General features: G+C 34.7%; 1 protein-coding gene and 1 non-coding gene across 8 annotated transcripts in view; both read left to right on the forward strand.

The window, feature by feature from the left end:
- Nucleotides 1-15,279, forward strand: part of LOC106872350 (protein strawberry notch homolog 1) — a 176,382-nt gene that overhangs the window by 120,522 nt on the left and 40,581 nt on the right. For all 7 annotated transcript variants that reach the window (XM_052966646.1, XM_052966648.1, XM_052966647.1 and 4 more), the window contains 9 exons: nucleotides 909-972; nucleotides 2,462-2,552; nucleotides 4,996-5,075; nucleotides 6,469-6,536; nucleotides 7,509-7,619; nucleotides 8,124-8,217; nucleotides 9,345-9,461; nucleotides 13,218-13,306; nucleotides 14,649-14,820. In XM_052966646.1, the coding sequence (XP_052822606.1) occupies nucleotides 909-972; nucleotides 2,462-2,552; nucleotides 4,996-5,075; nucleotides 6,469-6,536; nucleotides 7,509-7,619; nucleotides 8,124-8,217; nucleotides 9,345-9,461; nucleotides 13,218-13,306; nucleotides 14,649-14,820 (886 nt within the window). The remainder of the gene's footprint in view (nucleotides 1-908; nucleotides 973-2,461; nucleotides 2,553-4,995; nucleotides 5,076-6,468; nucleotides 6,537-7,508; nucleotides 7,620-8,123; nucleotides 8,218-9,344; nucleotides 9,462-13,217; nucleotides 13,307-14,648; nucleotides 14,821-15,279) is intronic.
- LOC128247444 (U6 spliceosomal RNA) lies at nucleotides 1,045-1,151 on the forward strand. Its single transcript, XR_008263826.1, has one exon. It is a non-coding gene; the product is annotated as a U6 spliceosomal RNA (small nuclear RNA).

The following is a 15,279-nucleotide window of genomic DNA, read 5'->3' on the forward strand; positions in this document are numbered from 1 at the left end:
TCTTTTTTTTCCGGTTTGTTTACATTCTTCGTAACGGCTTGTTTCCGCAGTAATCATTTCAAACAAGCATGAAAAAGAAGTCTAAAGGTTTCGCTTCCTGAGAAAGACTATGGGTAGACCCTGTTTCCTCAGAAAAATTGTTAATAAAAATATTTTTTTAATCTCTTTCTGGTGTAAAATCATCCTCGCTGTCGCCGTCACTGCTTTCAGAATCACTGCTTTCAGAATTGCTGCTTTCAGTTTCGGATACAGAAATATCCGATTCATTATCGTTCACCACGTGCTTTTGTAGCTCATTCATTCTTTTCTTCGATATCTCCATATCTTCTGTTGAAAAACCTTAAAATTCGGAATCACTGCTTGATAGCATGAAACTCCTCTCCATCTTCAAAGTTGAAAAAAATCAACGCCGCAAAAAATGTGGAAAAAAATCTTCCAAAATTCACTGAGTTCAAATATCACGCCAAACAATGTGGGAGACAATAACTCAACTGTTTGCAAAGTGAAATCAGGTGTTTTAACGAATGTATTAACAAGATTTGGGTTCAAATATACATTTAAATAACAATGGGAATGCTCGGCTGGCTATGGCCGGGTTAGTCTTATGAACCAAAAATTTTTTCGGCCGGCTATGGCCAGGTTAGTAACGAAAGGGTTAAATCCCTTAACTTGATACTAAATGTTAATCATAGTATTTTCTATCCTGTAAATCTGTAACCTGCAAAATTAAAGCAATTTGTCAGACAAGTAATTGAACTTCTGAATATGTATCGAAGTTTGTAGACAGTTTCTCTCTAATAAATTTAGTTTCAGAAAAATCTTTGATGTTATGAAAAAAAGAAATGTTTATTTAAAATAATAAATTTCTCTTGCATATTATGAATGAATTGATATTTTGATTTTTTCAGACTTCTTCCTAAAGCAAGAGTCATCTATTGTTCAGCTACTGGAGTGTCAGATGTGAAAAATATGGCAAGATATTTTACTTTTTATATATTTCATACATGAAATAAAATGAACAAATACTTCATTCTGGATTATGTTGTACTAGCTACGGCGGTACATATTCTAAAATTGGAACGATACAGAGAAGATTAGCATGGCCCCTGCGCAAGGACGACACGCAAATTCGTGAAGCGTTCCATATTTTTTAGGCGCAGGAGTGGCTGTGTGGTAGGTAGCTTGCCTACCAACTACATGGTTCCGGGTTCAGTCCCACTGCGTGGCATCTTGGGCAAGTGTCTTCTACTATAGCCTCGGGCCGACCAAAGCCTTGTGAGTGGATTTGGTAGACGGAAACTGAAAGAAGCCCGTCGTATAATATATGTATATATATATATATGTGTTTGTGTGTCTGTGTTTGTCCCCCTAGCATTGCTTGACAACCATTGTTGGTGTGTTTATGTCCCCGTAACTTAGCGGTTCGGCAAAGGAGATCGGTAGAATAAATACCGGGCTTACAAAGAATAAGTCCCGGGGCCGAGTTGCTCGACTAAAGTCGGTGCTCCAGCATGGCCGCAGTCAACTGACTGAAACAAGTAAAAAAAAAAAAAAAATTTCCCTCATTAAATTAATAACTTTATAATACTAAAAATATTTGTAAAAAAACTGTCTACCCTAATTAAAACTAATAGAAACATGGTTTGTTAATCTGATGCTATAACTGTTGGCCAGTCATCATTGCGATCATTTTGCATTTACTTTCCATGCTGTCATGTGTTGGATAGATTATTATGGTCTGTATTAGTTCTTATTTAGAGTTACTGCCCTCTTAATGGTTGTCTTATGCTGTTCTTATTGTTATGGAGTGTTGTGTCACATAGTTTTTATGAATTACATTGCATTTTGCATTGACGTTCTGTTCAAAACAACTTAATATTTTACCTGATTGGGGTAAATCAATGGTTTTCAACTGGGGTCCATATGGCCCCTTAGGGTTCATATAAGATTTTTGGGGGTCCAAGCAACAAAATAATAAATTTTAAGGGTCCCTGAAAATATTTTACTTTAGATGTCTGTATTGGTATCTATTGCAAGAAACAGCTTGGTTTCTTTCTCTAATATTTTACACAGTTCACTCCACACAAATTGATGTGTGATAAACAAAATATCAGTTTTGAAAGATGTTTCTATAAAACTAGTTTTTAAGCATTGAATAGCGATGGGGATCCATCAGAATAAAATAGTAAAAAAAAAGGGTCCATAGATAATAAATAGTTGAGAACCCCTGGGGTAAATCAACTTGATCTGTACCCTACTTATTTACTGATCAGACAACCTGCTGTAAAACTCAGCCTTCCTTTCAGTGAACTGCATAATCTGAAAACATATCTGTTATTCAAACACTGTCTTTGTTGCTTTTTTTCCGTGTTTTAATTTCAATTTACATCCTTATATCAACTTGCGTACACACATACGTCATGGAATATACATTTTATCTTTTTTTTTTCTTTTATTTCAGGCTTTCATGGAGAGACTTGGGCTTTGGGGAGATGGTGCGCCTTTTCCATCTTTTGAAAACTTTTTGGATTGTATGTCTCGAAAAGGACTAGGTAAATTATATATTTATATTTGTTTCCAGTGATATAAAGCAGATATGATTATTAAGGAAAATTTTTCACCAGTTTGTTATACTTTTGGTTGAATTTTTGTTTCAATATGCTGTTGGGCCTCACAGAGGCAATGACCCAGACCTTTGGTACTATGTCATACTTGAGAAGAAGACCCATCAAGCTGAACAAAATCGCAGCCGTGGAAGATGCCTGTGTCATGCAAATGGCATCCGTGCCAGTGGCATGTAAAAGCACCCATTACATTCTCAGAGTGGGTAGTGTTAGGAAGAGCATCCAGCCATAGAAAACCATGCCAACTCAGACTGGAGTCTGGTGCAGCCTTCCAGCTTACCAGCTCTGGTCAAACTATCCAACCTATGCCAGTATGGACAACAGACATTAAATGGTGATGATGATGTTAAAAGACTATGATTATATGATTTTTTTGTAGAAGGAGATTCGTGAAAGTCAAAAATCAAAGTCAAAGAATCAAATGTTAGATGTAAACTTTTAGTCAGTAGATAGGTGATAATTGAAGAACAGGAATGCTAATTATTCCATTTGTAACGAATATAGAAGTTAAGTAGAGTTAGATTAAGCTGAAAGATAAATTATCATTAAACAATGTTTTTAATATTGTTATACTGATAGCAGAGCTTAAGAATAGAGGTTTCTCTTTTTAAACCTTTTATGATACAAACTTCTTGTTCTTTAATGTAAATTAAAAACCTTCCATCAAAATTTGATATTTTTGTTTCAAATACCAACTTAATAATGACAGTTATTTTATTAAATTCATAATTGAGACAAAGGCAGCATATTTCTGCAGAAATATGGTAACAAATGGGTTAAAGTTCTTCCTTATCTATAATTCTGTTAATGTTAAGCTCTTAAAAAATTCTTATGCACATCAAACTGGTCTCTTTCATTGATAGCAATCATTATCTCAAAAAGGTGTGGATACATCTCTCTAAATTGTCTTTTTGTTTTGTATTCTTTCACACAATAATTTGAGTTATTTTTTTTTTTAACTGTGTCCTAGAAAATACTGATTCAGGATTATGTTTTTCACAAATATGTTTTGGAAAGCATGCTTGTAGATTATCATTGTAAAAGGGAATGTATAATGTAAAATATTGTGATTATTACTAAGTTGAATGTTCAGTAATTTTTTGAAAAAGAAGCTTAATATAATATGGGAAAACAAATTTTGAGTTGGTCAGTATAGATTTCATTAGTTTTGAAAATCTGTTTGATATAGCTGGAAATGTGATGGAAATATGTTTTTTTCTGTTGATCTCTCCATGGAAACAAACAAAGAATAACTATCAACTTAGTTTACAAAGTAGTGCAATGTGAAAATCAAAATTATTTGATCTTTTGTTTCAAGTTGCCATCCTTGAATGATCAACACTGTTGATTTTAGAGAGATAACAACAGATTAAGATAGTGAAATAGTTACATTCAGGTCTCAATCGAGTTGCAGATTTGATATTGTGGGAGTTCTCCACCCCCATGACATGACATTCGCTGCAGCATAAAACAAATTGTTAAAATAGAAGGGAATAGAAGTAACTCTTGTATGAAGTGACTCTATTATTACTATTAAGCTCTTAAGTTAGCCATGATACAACAAATTTGTAATCAATGCCATCAAGCCAAGTGAAATCGTAGTCCTGATCAATGCTGGTTTCCTGTAACTGACACCTGTGCCGGTAGCATGTAAAAAGCACCCTTTGAGCATTGGACCTCATGGAACCAAGGTGGCTGATGCTGGTGGCATATGAAAAGCACCTTTTGAGTGTTGGGCTTTATGGAGGCAATGACAAATGACCGAGACCTTTGGCATTATGCTGTGCTTCAGAAGACCCATCAAGCCAAGTAAAATTGTAGTCATGGCAGATACTGATGTCATGCAAATGGCATCCGTGCCGGTGGCATGTAAAAGCACCCATTACATTTCTTGGAGTGGTTGGTGTTAGGAAGGGCATCCAGCTGTAGAAACCATGCCAAATCAGACTAGAGTCTGGTACAGCCTTCCAACTTACCAGCCCTGGTCAAACCGTCCAACTCATGCCAGCATGGACAATGGGCGTTAAATGGCAGTGGCAGTGGCAGCGGTGGTGGTGGTGGTCATTTCCATTTTTGACATAAAACTATATTATCTAATGTTTCCTTTTTCTTAAGACTCTAGGGTGTGATCTGAAGGATATTTGGGTGCTATTTCTAACAAGTTAAGTTACTACAAAGAGGCTTATTTTATTGAAATATATTACAAGCAGGTGAAAATGCTGCTGCAACCTCATTTGAAAATTAGGCATTGTTGATTTTCCTTAACTCTTATTCTAATCATAAGTAACAAGTCGTACACTATTTGTACATAAGAAAAAAATAATCAGTTCAGTTCAGATGTTCAATTTTTTTTTTCTTTTTTTTGTCACAGGTGCAGCTGAAATGCTTGCCATGGAAATGAAATCGTCAGGGATGTATGTTTCGAGAGGCCTCAGTTTTAAACAAGCAGAGGTAAATCACATTGTATTTAGATATTTATTTACTCTTGTTTTCATTTATTATATATTTTATGTCTATTTATATTTACTCTTTATCCAATCTTTATTTGAGTGTATTGTCCCTCAGAAAGTTGGTGGTATTAAGTAAATTAGACAAGATTAGGATTATAGTGAACTAATTTCATGATATGTTTAAGAACCCCAAAGCCTTGAACCTTTTGATTTATAACAGAAGGTTCATGAATTCATTTGGAAGTTCAGGATGTTCTGTGTATGTTGAAGATATAGTATTACATAGATGATCTGTAAATATACTGACCAAAATTACTATCGGTTATACTCTTTACACTCCTCTGTCCATTACATTGTACAGTGCTACAATCAAATGGAAATGGTATTAGGTCTGTTGACCCTCTCCTCTCTGACACTCACCCCTACCTTCACTTACTCTTTATTTGTTGCATCTTCTCACCCAAATAGCAAAGATGATTATTGGACTTGTGTAAACTTCTATACTCACTCTCTCTCTTTCACCAAGTTGCCTGTAGATGGGAGTTAGCAGTGGATCCGTTCAAATTTGATACACCCACCATTATCTTCTCTGTGCTGTCAACCTACCTCGTCATAGTTGCTTCATTCCATTGCCCTCTTTTACCAACCATCATATGGTCTCCACACTGTGAAGTTATTACTTTTTCTTTTCCCTTATTCTCCCTTGCTAGTATGTCATTACTCATCTCTCTACCATTTTCACACCTTGGTCATTGTTTTCTCTCATGCTACTCACCCTCATCCTTAATCATTCTCTTTTCCTTTCACTCCATCTTGAATGGAGTCACTGTAGGGTCAAGAGAACCTTTTAGTCTTGGTGAGGGCATAACATCTCTGGGGTTGGTGCAATGATGAAATGCACCCAGTACACTGTAAAGTGGTTGCTAACAGGATGGGCATCCATCCATCGAAAATATGCCGAAAATTGGAATGTACAAGCAAGACATGACCCCTTCCCCTTCCTGACTTCCACATAAGAACCAACTTGAATTATGATAACTTGTGCAATCCATGCCAGCGTAGAAAATGCATATAAAATGATGCCGATGTAAAAAAAAAGTAGCAACATATCTGTTAAATGTAGAACTGTATATCTCTTTCTGATAGTTTTTTTTTTTTTGCTTAGGTGCAATAGTAAAATGAATACTTTTGATAGCTTTTTAATTATTAACTACATTGTAGTTTATTGGTTTCCAAAAGATGAAGTCTTTACTACCACTCTCTCACATTCTCACAGACATTTCTCTCTCTCTCTCTCTCTCTCTCTCAGACATACACACACACACTGGATTGGATTATGCTTTGATTTTAGCTACTTGCAAATATTTTGACATTTCTTTTGTTTTCTTTTACAGTTTATAACTGTAGAAGCCGAACTTACTACAGAACAAATGAAAACCTATGACATTGCAGCATATATATGGTATATCATTCTTCATATTTCTGCTTCTAAACAAATGTTGATAAATAAATTTTGAGCTGTTAACCTCATCGTTTATGAAAAAAACAAATGATGAAATAGATTATGGTATATATTTCATGCTCCCTGTATTCTGAGCTCAAATCCTGCTGAGGTCAACTTAGTCTTTAACCTTTTAACATTCAAATTATTCTGTCAAATGTAATGCTTATTTATTCACATTGATTTCAATTAATCATTCATTAGCTTTGAGATTTCTATGATGTGCTTGTTTATTTTTAGTATGACATTACTGGGTAGGTGTGAGAGGCCAAATATGGCCAGTTTGAACATAAAACAAATAGAAAAGTTTGGGCCAAATATGACCAGTTTGAGCCAATAAAAGGAAGTACCAGTGTATATATATCGTTTTTAAATTAGGGATGGATGAAAATGCCCATCATTTAAATACTGAATAAAAAAAGATACTCATTAATTTTTAACTTGCATTTTTAGTCTATTGTGAAAGCTCCCATTCATACTTACTTTTGAATTAAGAAGTGTTCATTGTTCAGTCCTAGACTGAGCACTTTAAAAACAAAGTTGAATTTTGAAAGTAAGAAGTAGTGTAGTGTTGATTTATATTTTTCTTAACTAAAACAAATAAGAGCTTGCATAATTACTGGTATATGATGTAATTTTCCCTCCAAATGTACACAAAAAATTAATAATAGATGACATTTTACCTAATTCCTGCACACCAGCACCCACACATAATATGACATCCTGGTCTCTGTACATCGGCATATTCACAATTAGATAGATATCATCTAGTGATGAAAATTAATTAATTTGGTCAAATTGTGTTTTATAAAAATGGAAATCAGAAAGATGAGGTTAACAGCTCTGATAGATAACAAATATGAATAAGTAAAATAAAAATGGTTTTTGAATTAGCTAAAAATCAAGTTTCTAATTACATATGTGATTTTCCAGGAATGAACTACGGAAAGCATTATCAACTGCCCTTCATCGGACAAATTGTGGCAATAATAGAATATGGACACAGTATTGGTCTTCACACCAGCGTTTCTTTAAACAACTTTGGTAAGTACATTATTACAAGCATTCTTTTAATTTATATATTATGGCTGTGAAGTTAATGCGGTGTGCTACTGAGTGTCTGGTCACAAAAGCTCAGATGTTACTACTGCCAGTGTGTAGTCTCCCCAAACAAAGAATCTATCTCTTTCTGCTTTAGTGTGCCTGAAAAATTAAATAAATAAATCTCTATTACTTATAGCTGAGTGGTTATTTTCAAAATAACTTCTTCAACAAATTAATAAAATAGTAAAATATTATCTACCCATGTCAACATGGAAAATGGACGTTAAATGATGATGATAATATGTATATGGCCTGATTTTTATAATTGATAAGCCTGTCAGATACATCATCATCATCATCATCGTTTAACGTCCGCTTTCCATGCTGACAAGACATGGTAAATGTGTGTGGCAACTTATGGTAACCCTAGAATGGTTACCAAAGGAATATCCCTTGTGTTGTTATATTGATTTCAGACTGAATGTCAGTTTTTAATCTTTTCAGTATGGGAATGAAAGTTCCAACAATTATACAACATGCACAAGAAGCATTACAGCAAGGCCATTGTGTAGTAATAGGTCTTCAAACAACTGGTGAGGTAAGTTTCTAATTCTATTATTTATATTAAAGAAGAAAATACAACTTTTAAGAAAAATTTCCAGTCTTCAAATTTAATAAATTTTTATTGCCTTTACAAATAATTTCTGTTGTTGGATTTAGTATTTCCTGGCATATAATGTGCACTTCAGCAATATGCTGTGCTTGAGTATAAGACCCGTCAAGCGTTGCAAAATCACAGTTGTACCAGATACCAGTGTCATGCAACTGGCATCCATGCTGGTGGCACTTAAAAGCACCCATTGCACTCTTGGAGTGGTTGGTGTTTGGAAAAGCATCCAGCCATAAAACCATGCCAAATCAGACTGGAGTTTGGTGCATCCCCTCAGCTTACCAGCCCTGGTCAAACCATCCAACCCATGCTAGCATGGACAACAGATGTTAAATGATAATGATGATGATTTAGGAAAAAATAAGTCTTAAAATCAAATTACAAAAGGTTTGGGTGATACTATAGGGCCTAGAAAAACGTGGAGACTAATTTTTATTTTTTATTTTTGGAAAAACTGTGTAAAATACTAGAAAATATGCATGTTAATTTGTTTAAATGATTTATATCTTCATCCTCTCTTAATTTCAAAAGCCACTCTGAGTGGTTGGTGTTAGGAAGGGCATCCAGCTGTAGAAACTCTGCCAAATTTAGATTGGAGCCTGGTGCTGCCATTTAACGCCCATTGTCCATGCTGGCATGAGTTGGATGGTTTGACCAGGGCTGGTAAGCTGGAAGGCTGTACCAGAATCTAGTCTGATTTGGCATGGTTTCTACAGTTGGATGCCCTTCCTAACACCAACCACTCCAGTCCTCAGTCAAATCGTCCAACCCATGCTAGCATGGAAAGCGGACGTTAAACGATGATGATGATGATGATAAACTTAATTTAAAGAAGTATGAAAATCAGTAAATTTGCAAAAGAAAGAAAATAACAAGCAGTAATTGTTGTTATTTGCTTTTATCTATTTCTTGTTTGCTTACACATCTTACATTTATGTATGCAAAACATAATTTTTGGACAATATTTGTTCATCATTAATAAATTAGCTGGTATACAATTAGTTAAATTTTACTGTTTTAATGAAATTTGAAAATTCTTCTTTGTTAATTTCCAGGCATCATTGGAAAATGAACTTGGTCGAAATAAAGGTGTTACTGGTTTTGTTTCTTTATGCCGAGAAATACTAACACGGTTCATCAGAATTTACTTTCCTACTATGATTGAATGTGGAGTAAGTTTACTTATAGTACACATTTATTTTGTTTTGTTCAGATTTTATTATTTTAACCAACTCGTTATTATTTTTTTGTGTCAACTTCCAACTTCTTAATAATTTCTTGATGTGATGAGGGTGTCCAGAACATACCCTCAGAAAGTGAACACATGTGAGTGCAGGGGACAGAATCGGGAAGGGTATAGGAAGAGAGTAGATAATTAGAAATGGAGGTAGAGGTGAATGTTGTGAAGGATGAATGAGGGTGGCGGGTTGGTTGATTGTAAACATGAGATGGGGTGAAAGTGATGAGAATGAAGGCAGGATGTAAGTACAAGTGGCTCATGAAAGAGGAGATGGTGCCTGGCAGCACATCCCATCTTTGTTGTTCAAATACTTGTCACTATTCACATTTAGCTCATTTTCAATCGATTTACATAAATTACTGAGGTTATTATTGTGGTCTACTTTTTATTATATGTGTATCTTGTCTGCTGAAGATATCATAAGACAATTGTAGTGCTGAAATCCTTATTGAAGTAATCAGACAATCAGGCTGATTTTTCCTTAATGGTTTATCCATTTTGGAGAGATTCTGATTCTCAAGATTATCTTCCCTTCTCACTTGGAATTTGTACCAAATGATTAGATATTAGAGATAGTTAAATCAAATCAAGAATTTATCTTGTTATTTAATATGCCCTTATTTGTCTTTGTTGCCAGTACCGCCTGACTGGCCTTCGTGCCGGTGGCGTGTAAAAGCACCCACTACACTCTTGGAGTGGTTGGCGTTAGGAAGGGCATCCAGCTGCTGAAACCATGCCAAAGGTGACAGTGGAACCTCTTGTCAACTCTAGCTTGTCAGCTCTTGTCAAACCATCCTACCCATACCAACATGGAAACAAATGTTAAATGATGATGATGATGGTGCATATATTTATATTTTTAAATTTATAATTATCAATAATATTGATATGCTTAGTTTCTTTGTTTTTGTACATACCTGTGGTGTGTGTCACACTTACTTCAAAGGAAGTGGTAAAAAGGTTGAAGGGAGAGGTACAAAGAAAAAGAGAAATAAAAGGTGTTAAGCAGAGGAGGTATACTTGAAGTGAGTGGCAAAGCGGGGGAGTGGGGAGGGACAGAAACAGGAAGTATAGTTGAAGTGAGAGGCAAAGAAGAGGGAGTAAGAGAGAGAGAGAGAGAGAGAGGTAAGAGAAATATAACATGTTAAATGCAGGAGGATAGTTAGAGGTAAGGAGACCTAGAGGAAGGAGATGGGAGAGAGGGGGAAAAGAGAGATTTAGAGAGATAGATTGAGTGAAGGAAGGGAGTGGATAGAGAATAATAATGAAAAATCAGTGGAACCATTTTCATACAAAAAATGCTGGAAACCTTTGTGTTTTCGACGATATATGATAAAGGCATTGAAAATATGGAAATTGCAAAAAGAAATGTCTATCTCTCTATCTATCTATCTATCTATCTCTCTATCTATCTATCTCTCTCTCTATCTATCTATCTATCTGTCTGACAGTTATTCTGTCTGTCTGCCTCTCTCTAACACACTCTCTTTCTAACACATTCGCTCTCTAACACACTCTCTCTAACACACTTGCTCTCTAACACACTCTCTCTAACACACTTGCTCTTTAACACACTCTCTCTACCCCCTCTATCTCTCAGCAAATAACTGTGACTGTTACTGTTACTTTTCTACAGTTGAAGGGTGAGGTAAAATGTTTATCAGTATTTTCAGAGTAAACAGATGCATACATTGAAAGAAAAGTAGCTACATAGATCAAAATAAAAGTTGATACATAGGTACATACACGCATTGTTAAATTAAAAGCGGGAGAGAGGAGGGACACAGAGGAAGTGAGAGAGACGATAGATACATAGATCGAAAGAGAAGTTGATACATAGACACATTGTTAAATCAAAGACAAATAACTACAGCAAATGTTGGATGTCACTTTCACTTTTCAGTACCACATGAGGATAAAATTAACTTGCAAGTGGTTAAGTACTCCACAGACATGCATACTATTAACGTAGTTCTCAGGGAGATTTGGCCTCATACAGAATATAATGGCTGGCCCCTTTCAATTACAGCTACAACTCATTTTGGCCACCTGAGTGGACTGGAGCTAGTTAAACCTTGAAGTGGTTGGAAGAAAATGTAAAAAATATCCTATATAGGGGCAGGAAAATCTTTCTAGTCGTTAGGGCTGCTATGGGTGTTAATCCAGTCCTAACAGTGGCATTTGTGGGTCTCACTGAACTGGAGGCCAAGCCCCAAGATAAACACAGATGTGCAGGCTGTTGTTATCAAGCTGAGCGAGAGTCCAGTGCAAAGTCACTACATGACGGAATAGCAATTATTTCGTCTTAGCTTTCACTGCTTATACTAAACACATGACATTTTTGCCTTACGATATGGAACATTTCCTTTTCTTTCACTTTTTAAAAAAAATGGCACTCCATCACTTATGACGATGAGGCTCTTGTTCATCTGATGAACAGAACAGTCTGCTTGCAAAATTAACATACAAGTAGCTGAGTACTCCACAGACATGCATACCATTAACGTAGTTCTCAAGGAGATTCAGCCTCACACAGAATGTGACAAGGCTGGCTCCTTTGAATTACAGCTACAACTCATTTTTGCCAGCTGAATGGACTGCAGCAAGGTGAAGTACAATACCTTGCTCAAGAATACAGCGTGCCACCGGGAATTGTACTCATGACTTTACAGTTGTGGGCTGAATACTCCTAAGCACTGAGTCACTTTCACTCTCTTAACTGTAGAGAAAAGGATTGAAGCGATAGGGACAAAGGAAACCCTTAGTCATTTAAAATGACAGACTGAAATACGATCAATCTTTTCTATCTTTTTTTTAACAATAAAGAAGAAGGAAAGACATTCAGTAATGAATAGAGGTGTTTATGTTTTCATTCTGGGAGTTCTAGAATTATTGACTGTTAGTTCTCTCTTCTTTGCCCCACCCCCAGTACTTATTCACCTTCTTTCATTGTTCTTCATGTCTATTAATTGGGGGCATGTTTAATGCTTCTTCTACAAACAAGCCCCCTCCCTTTTTCATACAAAAACTAATGCAAATTTCAAGCGGGGTCTCGCTGTGAAAAGAGCCCAGAAAAATAGGTAATACCCCCTACAAAATGGGTGGGGGAGAAAAGTTGCCAACAGGTGGCTACACAAAATTCAACTCTATACTTTAAAAGAGTGTCTTCTACTATAGCCTTGGGTGGACCAATGCCTCGTGAGTGGATTTCATAGACGGAAACTTAAAGCCCATCATATATATATATATATATATATATATATATATATATAGCTGTGGTGTAATTCCTGTTGGTGAGGCAGAGACTCCTTGATATATTGGGTATTTGAGTATATTTAAAAATTTAAATTTATCATTTAGCTTCATTATTATTTAATATATGCATTTCTAATCAAGTTGGAGATTTTTTTTGCAGTAAATTTGTTTTTTTTGTTTTTTTTTGCTTTAGTTATCGGACAAAATTTCCAACCTGCTATAAAATAAGGTTGATATTTCATTCAAAATTGGTTAGCGTTATTTTTAGTGACTTGGATTGGCAAATATTTTTTTAAAATTTTATTTGCCTAAAAGCATACTATTCTTTGTATTTAGTAATAATTTTTCATACTTCTTTTATTTTATGTTTCATAAGGATATTATTTATATAAATATGATATTATCTAATTCATTTTTTTTTTATTTTCTACAGATGAATGAAGAAAGACGTGAAGATGAATGGTGTAAAGAGGCTAAATCTATGTTATTGAAATATGCTAGTGAGATAGAGTTACCAGACAGGTATACCAATTTAAAAAGATTTTTTTTCATTTCATTGAAGATAAAAAATTAAAAAAAAATCTACCTAATTGCTTTTCTTACCTTTTTACCATGAAAAAAAATGTATTTCAGAGTTTAGTTATGAATTTATAATTCTTTTACCTTTCATTTTATATCAAATATTGTCTCAAAATAACATTCAGTAGTTGTTAATTATGTATATAATTATACAGCTTATGTGCAATTAAAGAAGTTGAAATATATCCTCTTCATTATTGTGTTTTGGAAGAATATAAGATCTTTGTTAGTGAATAAAAAAACTCATGTTCTTAGTTGTGTGTGTAAGGGAATGGGTTACTGAGTGAAATTCTATTTGTGTATGTTTACCAGATAAAAGAATATTTCCTCCACTTTCATTTGTACTAAGAGAGTATTTGGTTGTCAAATAATGAATTTATGTGAGCAAACTATCCAGACGAAGTTAGGCAAAGATAGAAAGTAACAGTAGTAGAGAAATACCAATCTGAAAGTTGTACTTTTAATTGATCTGCCTCTGAAAATCATTTCATTATCTTGTAAATAATTTAAGAATGGAGGAAGCTCATATGCATCAGTACTGAAAATTATAAGAGAATTGTTCATTTAAAGCTTTTGAAAAAGTTCTATTGAGGTGCTAAAGCTTGTAAGAAACACCGATATTCTTCTACTAATTGTAGTTCACATTCTGCATTATAGAATGTAATTACAATGTTTTGTATGTATTTTCTAGTCTTCCTTTCAAATACTTCATTGGCATTTAGATAATTTTTTTAAATAGCATTTAAAAATTTTGATTCTGCATGTATCCAGAGTTAATATACAAGTGAATAAAACATAGTAAATTATGAAAAAATATTTATTTTATATTGGCTTTGTTGCATATTTGTACAAAACCTGTTTAAAATATTAAACTCTTTCTTACAGTTCAGTAAAAGAACAAATTTATCTAAATCTAAGTTTTATAGTTATATCATTAATATATATATATATGTCATCCGATAATCACTCCGGAAAGGAATATTCGGATAGAATGGGGCTTGCTAAAGCTAGGCCGAAACAGCTGTAAGATTAAACTTCTATTCATCCTCTAATTCCTTATGTACTTTGTACTTCTATATGTAAACCAGGTTGGCAAAATAACATAGTCTGCCATAGACACCTGTGATTTGGTTCTTTCTTTCTTTTTCTTTCTTTTTTTTGTCACTTTTGCTATGAATTAAATTAATGAATTCAATGGGATACACCGTCTGCAAGTAGTTGGGTTCAGCATATTATCCTCCATTTTCTAATTGTTATATATATATATAATAATTATTTCTTACAGCCCTTTGGATAGCATTATTGACCAACTTGGTGGCCCAGAGGCCGTTGCTGAAATGACAGGAAGACGTGGTCGAGTAGTAAGGAGCAATGATACAGGATGTCCTCGTTATGAACTTCGTGATAGTCTCTCATCTGGTTCCAGTTCAGAATTAGAAAGTTTGAATGTGAATGAGGTAAGTATTCTGTGATAACTTCTATATTGATGTATGTTGTTGAATTCATTTTGGTCTCATAAATGGTTGGATGGAAAAAAAAAAGAAAAATGAAAAAAAGATGAGAAGCATGAAGTACCATGTACATATCATCCCTTTTTAGACCACAATCTTACATATTTGGTTCTTGAAATACAAAGATAGTGGTGAGAACTTTATAGTCTACTAGATCTGACAATATGGTTGACTTAAATTCAAAATGCTCTAAGGAAGGAATTTCAACCATGTTTCGTGGTCTGCTACCACAACAGCTCCTTTATAGGATCCAGTTAGCTCAAGACACCATCAGGAGGAACCACGTCCGATTTCGGCCCCTACTCCTCTACCGTTTTGACGTGGCGGGGCCCCTCCTTTCGGAGGTGTCTTCAGCTCTGGTGTTGGGTGCATGTCTTCTTTCTTCTATTCCCTGGCCTCTTTGAC

Source organism: Octopus bimaculoides, chromosome 3 (genome assembly GCF_001194135.2).
Source record: "Octopus bimaculoides isolate UCB-OBI-ISO-001 chromosome 3, ASM119413v2, whole genome shotgun sequence".
NCBI classification, from domain to species: domain Eukaryota; kingdom Metazoa; phylum Mollusca; class Cephalopoda; order Octopoda; family Octopodidae; genus Octopus; species Octopus bimaculoides.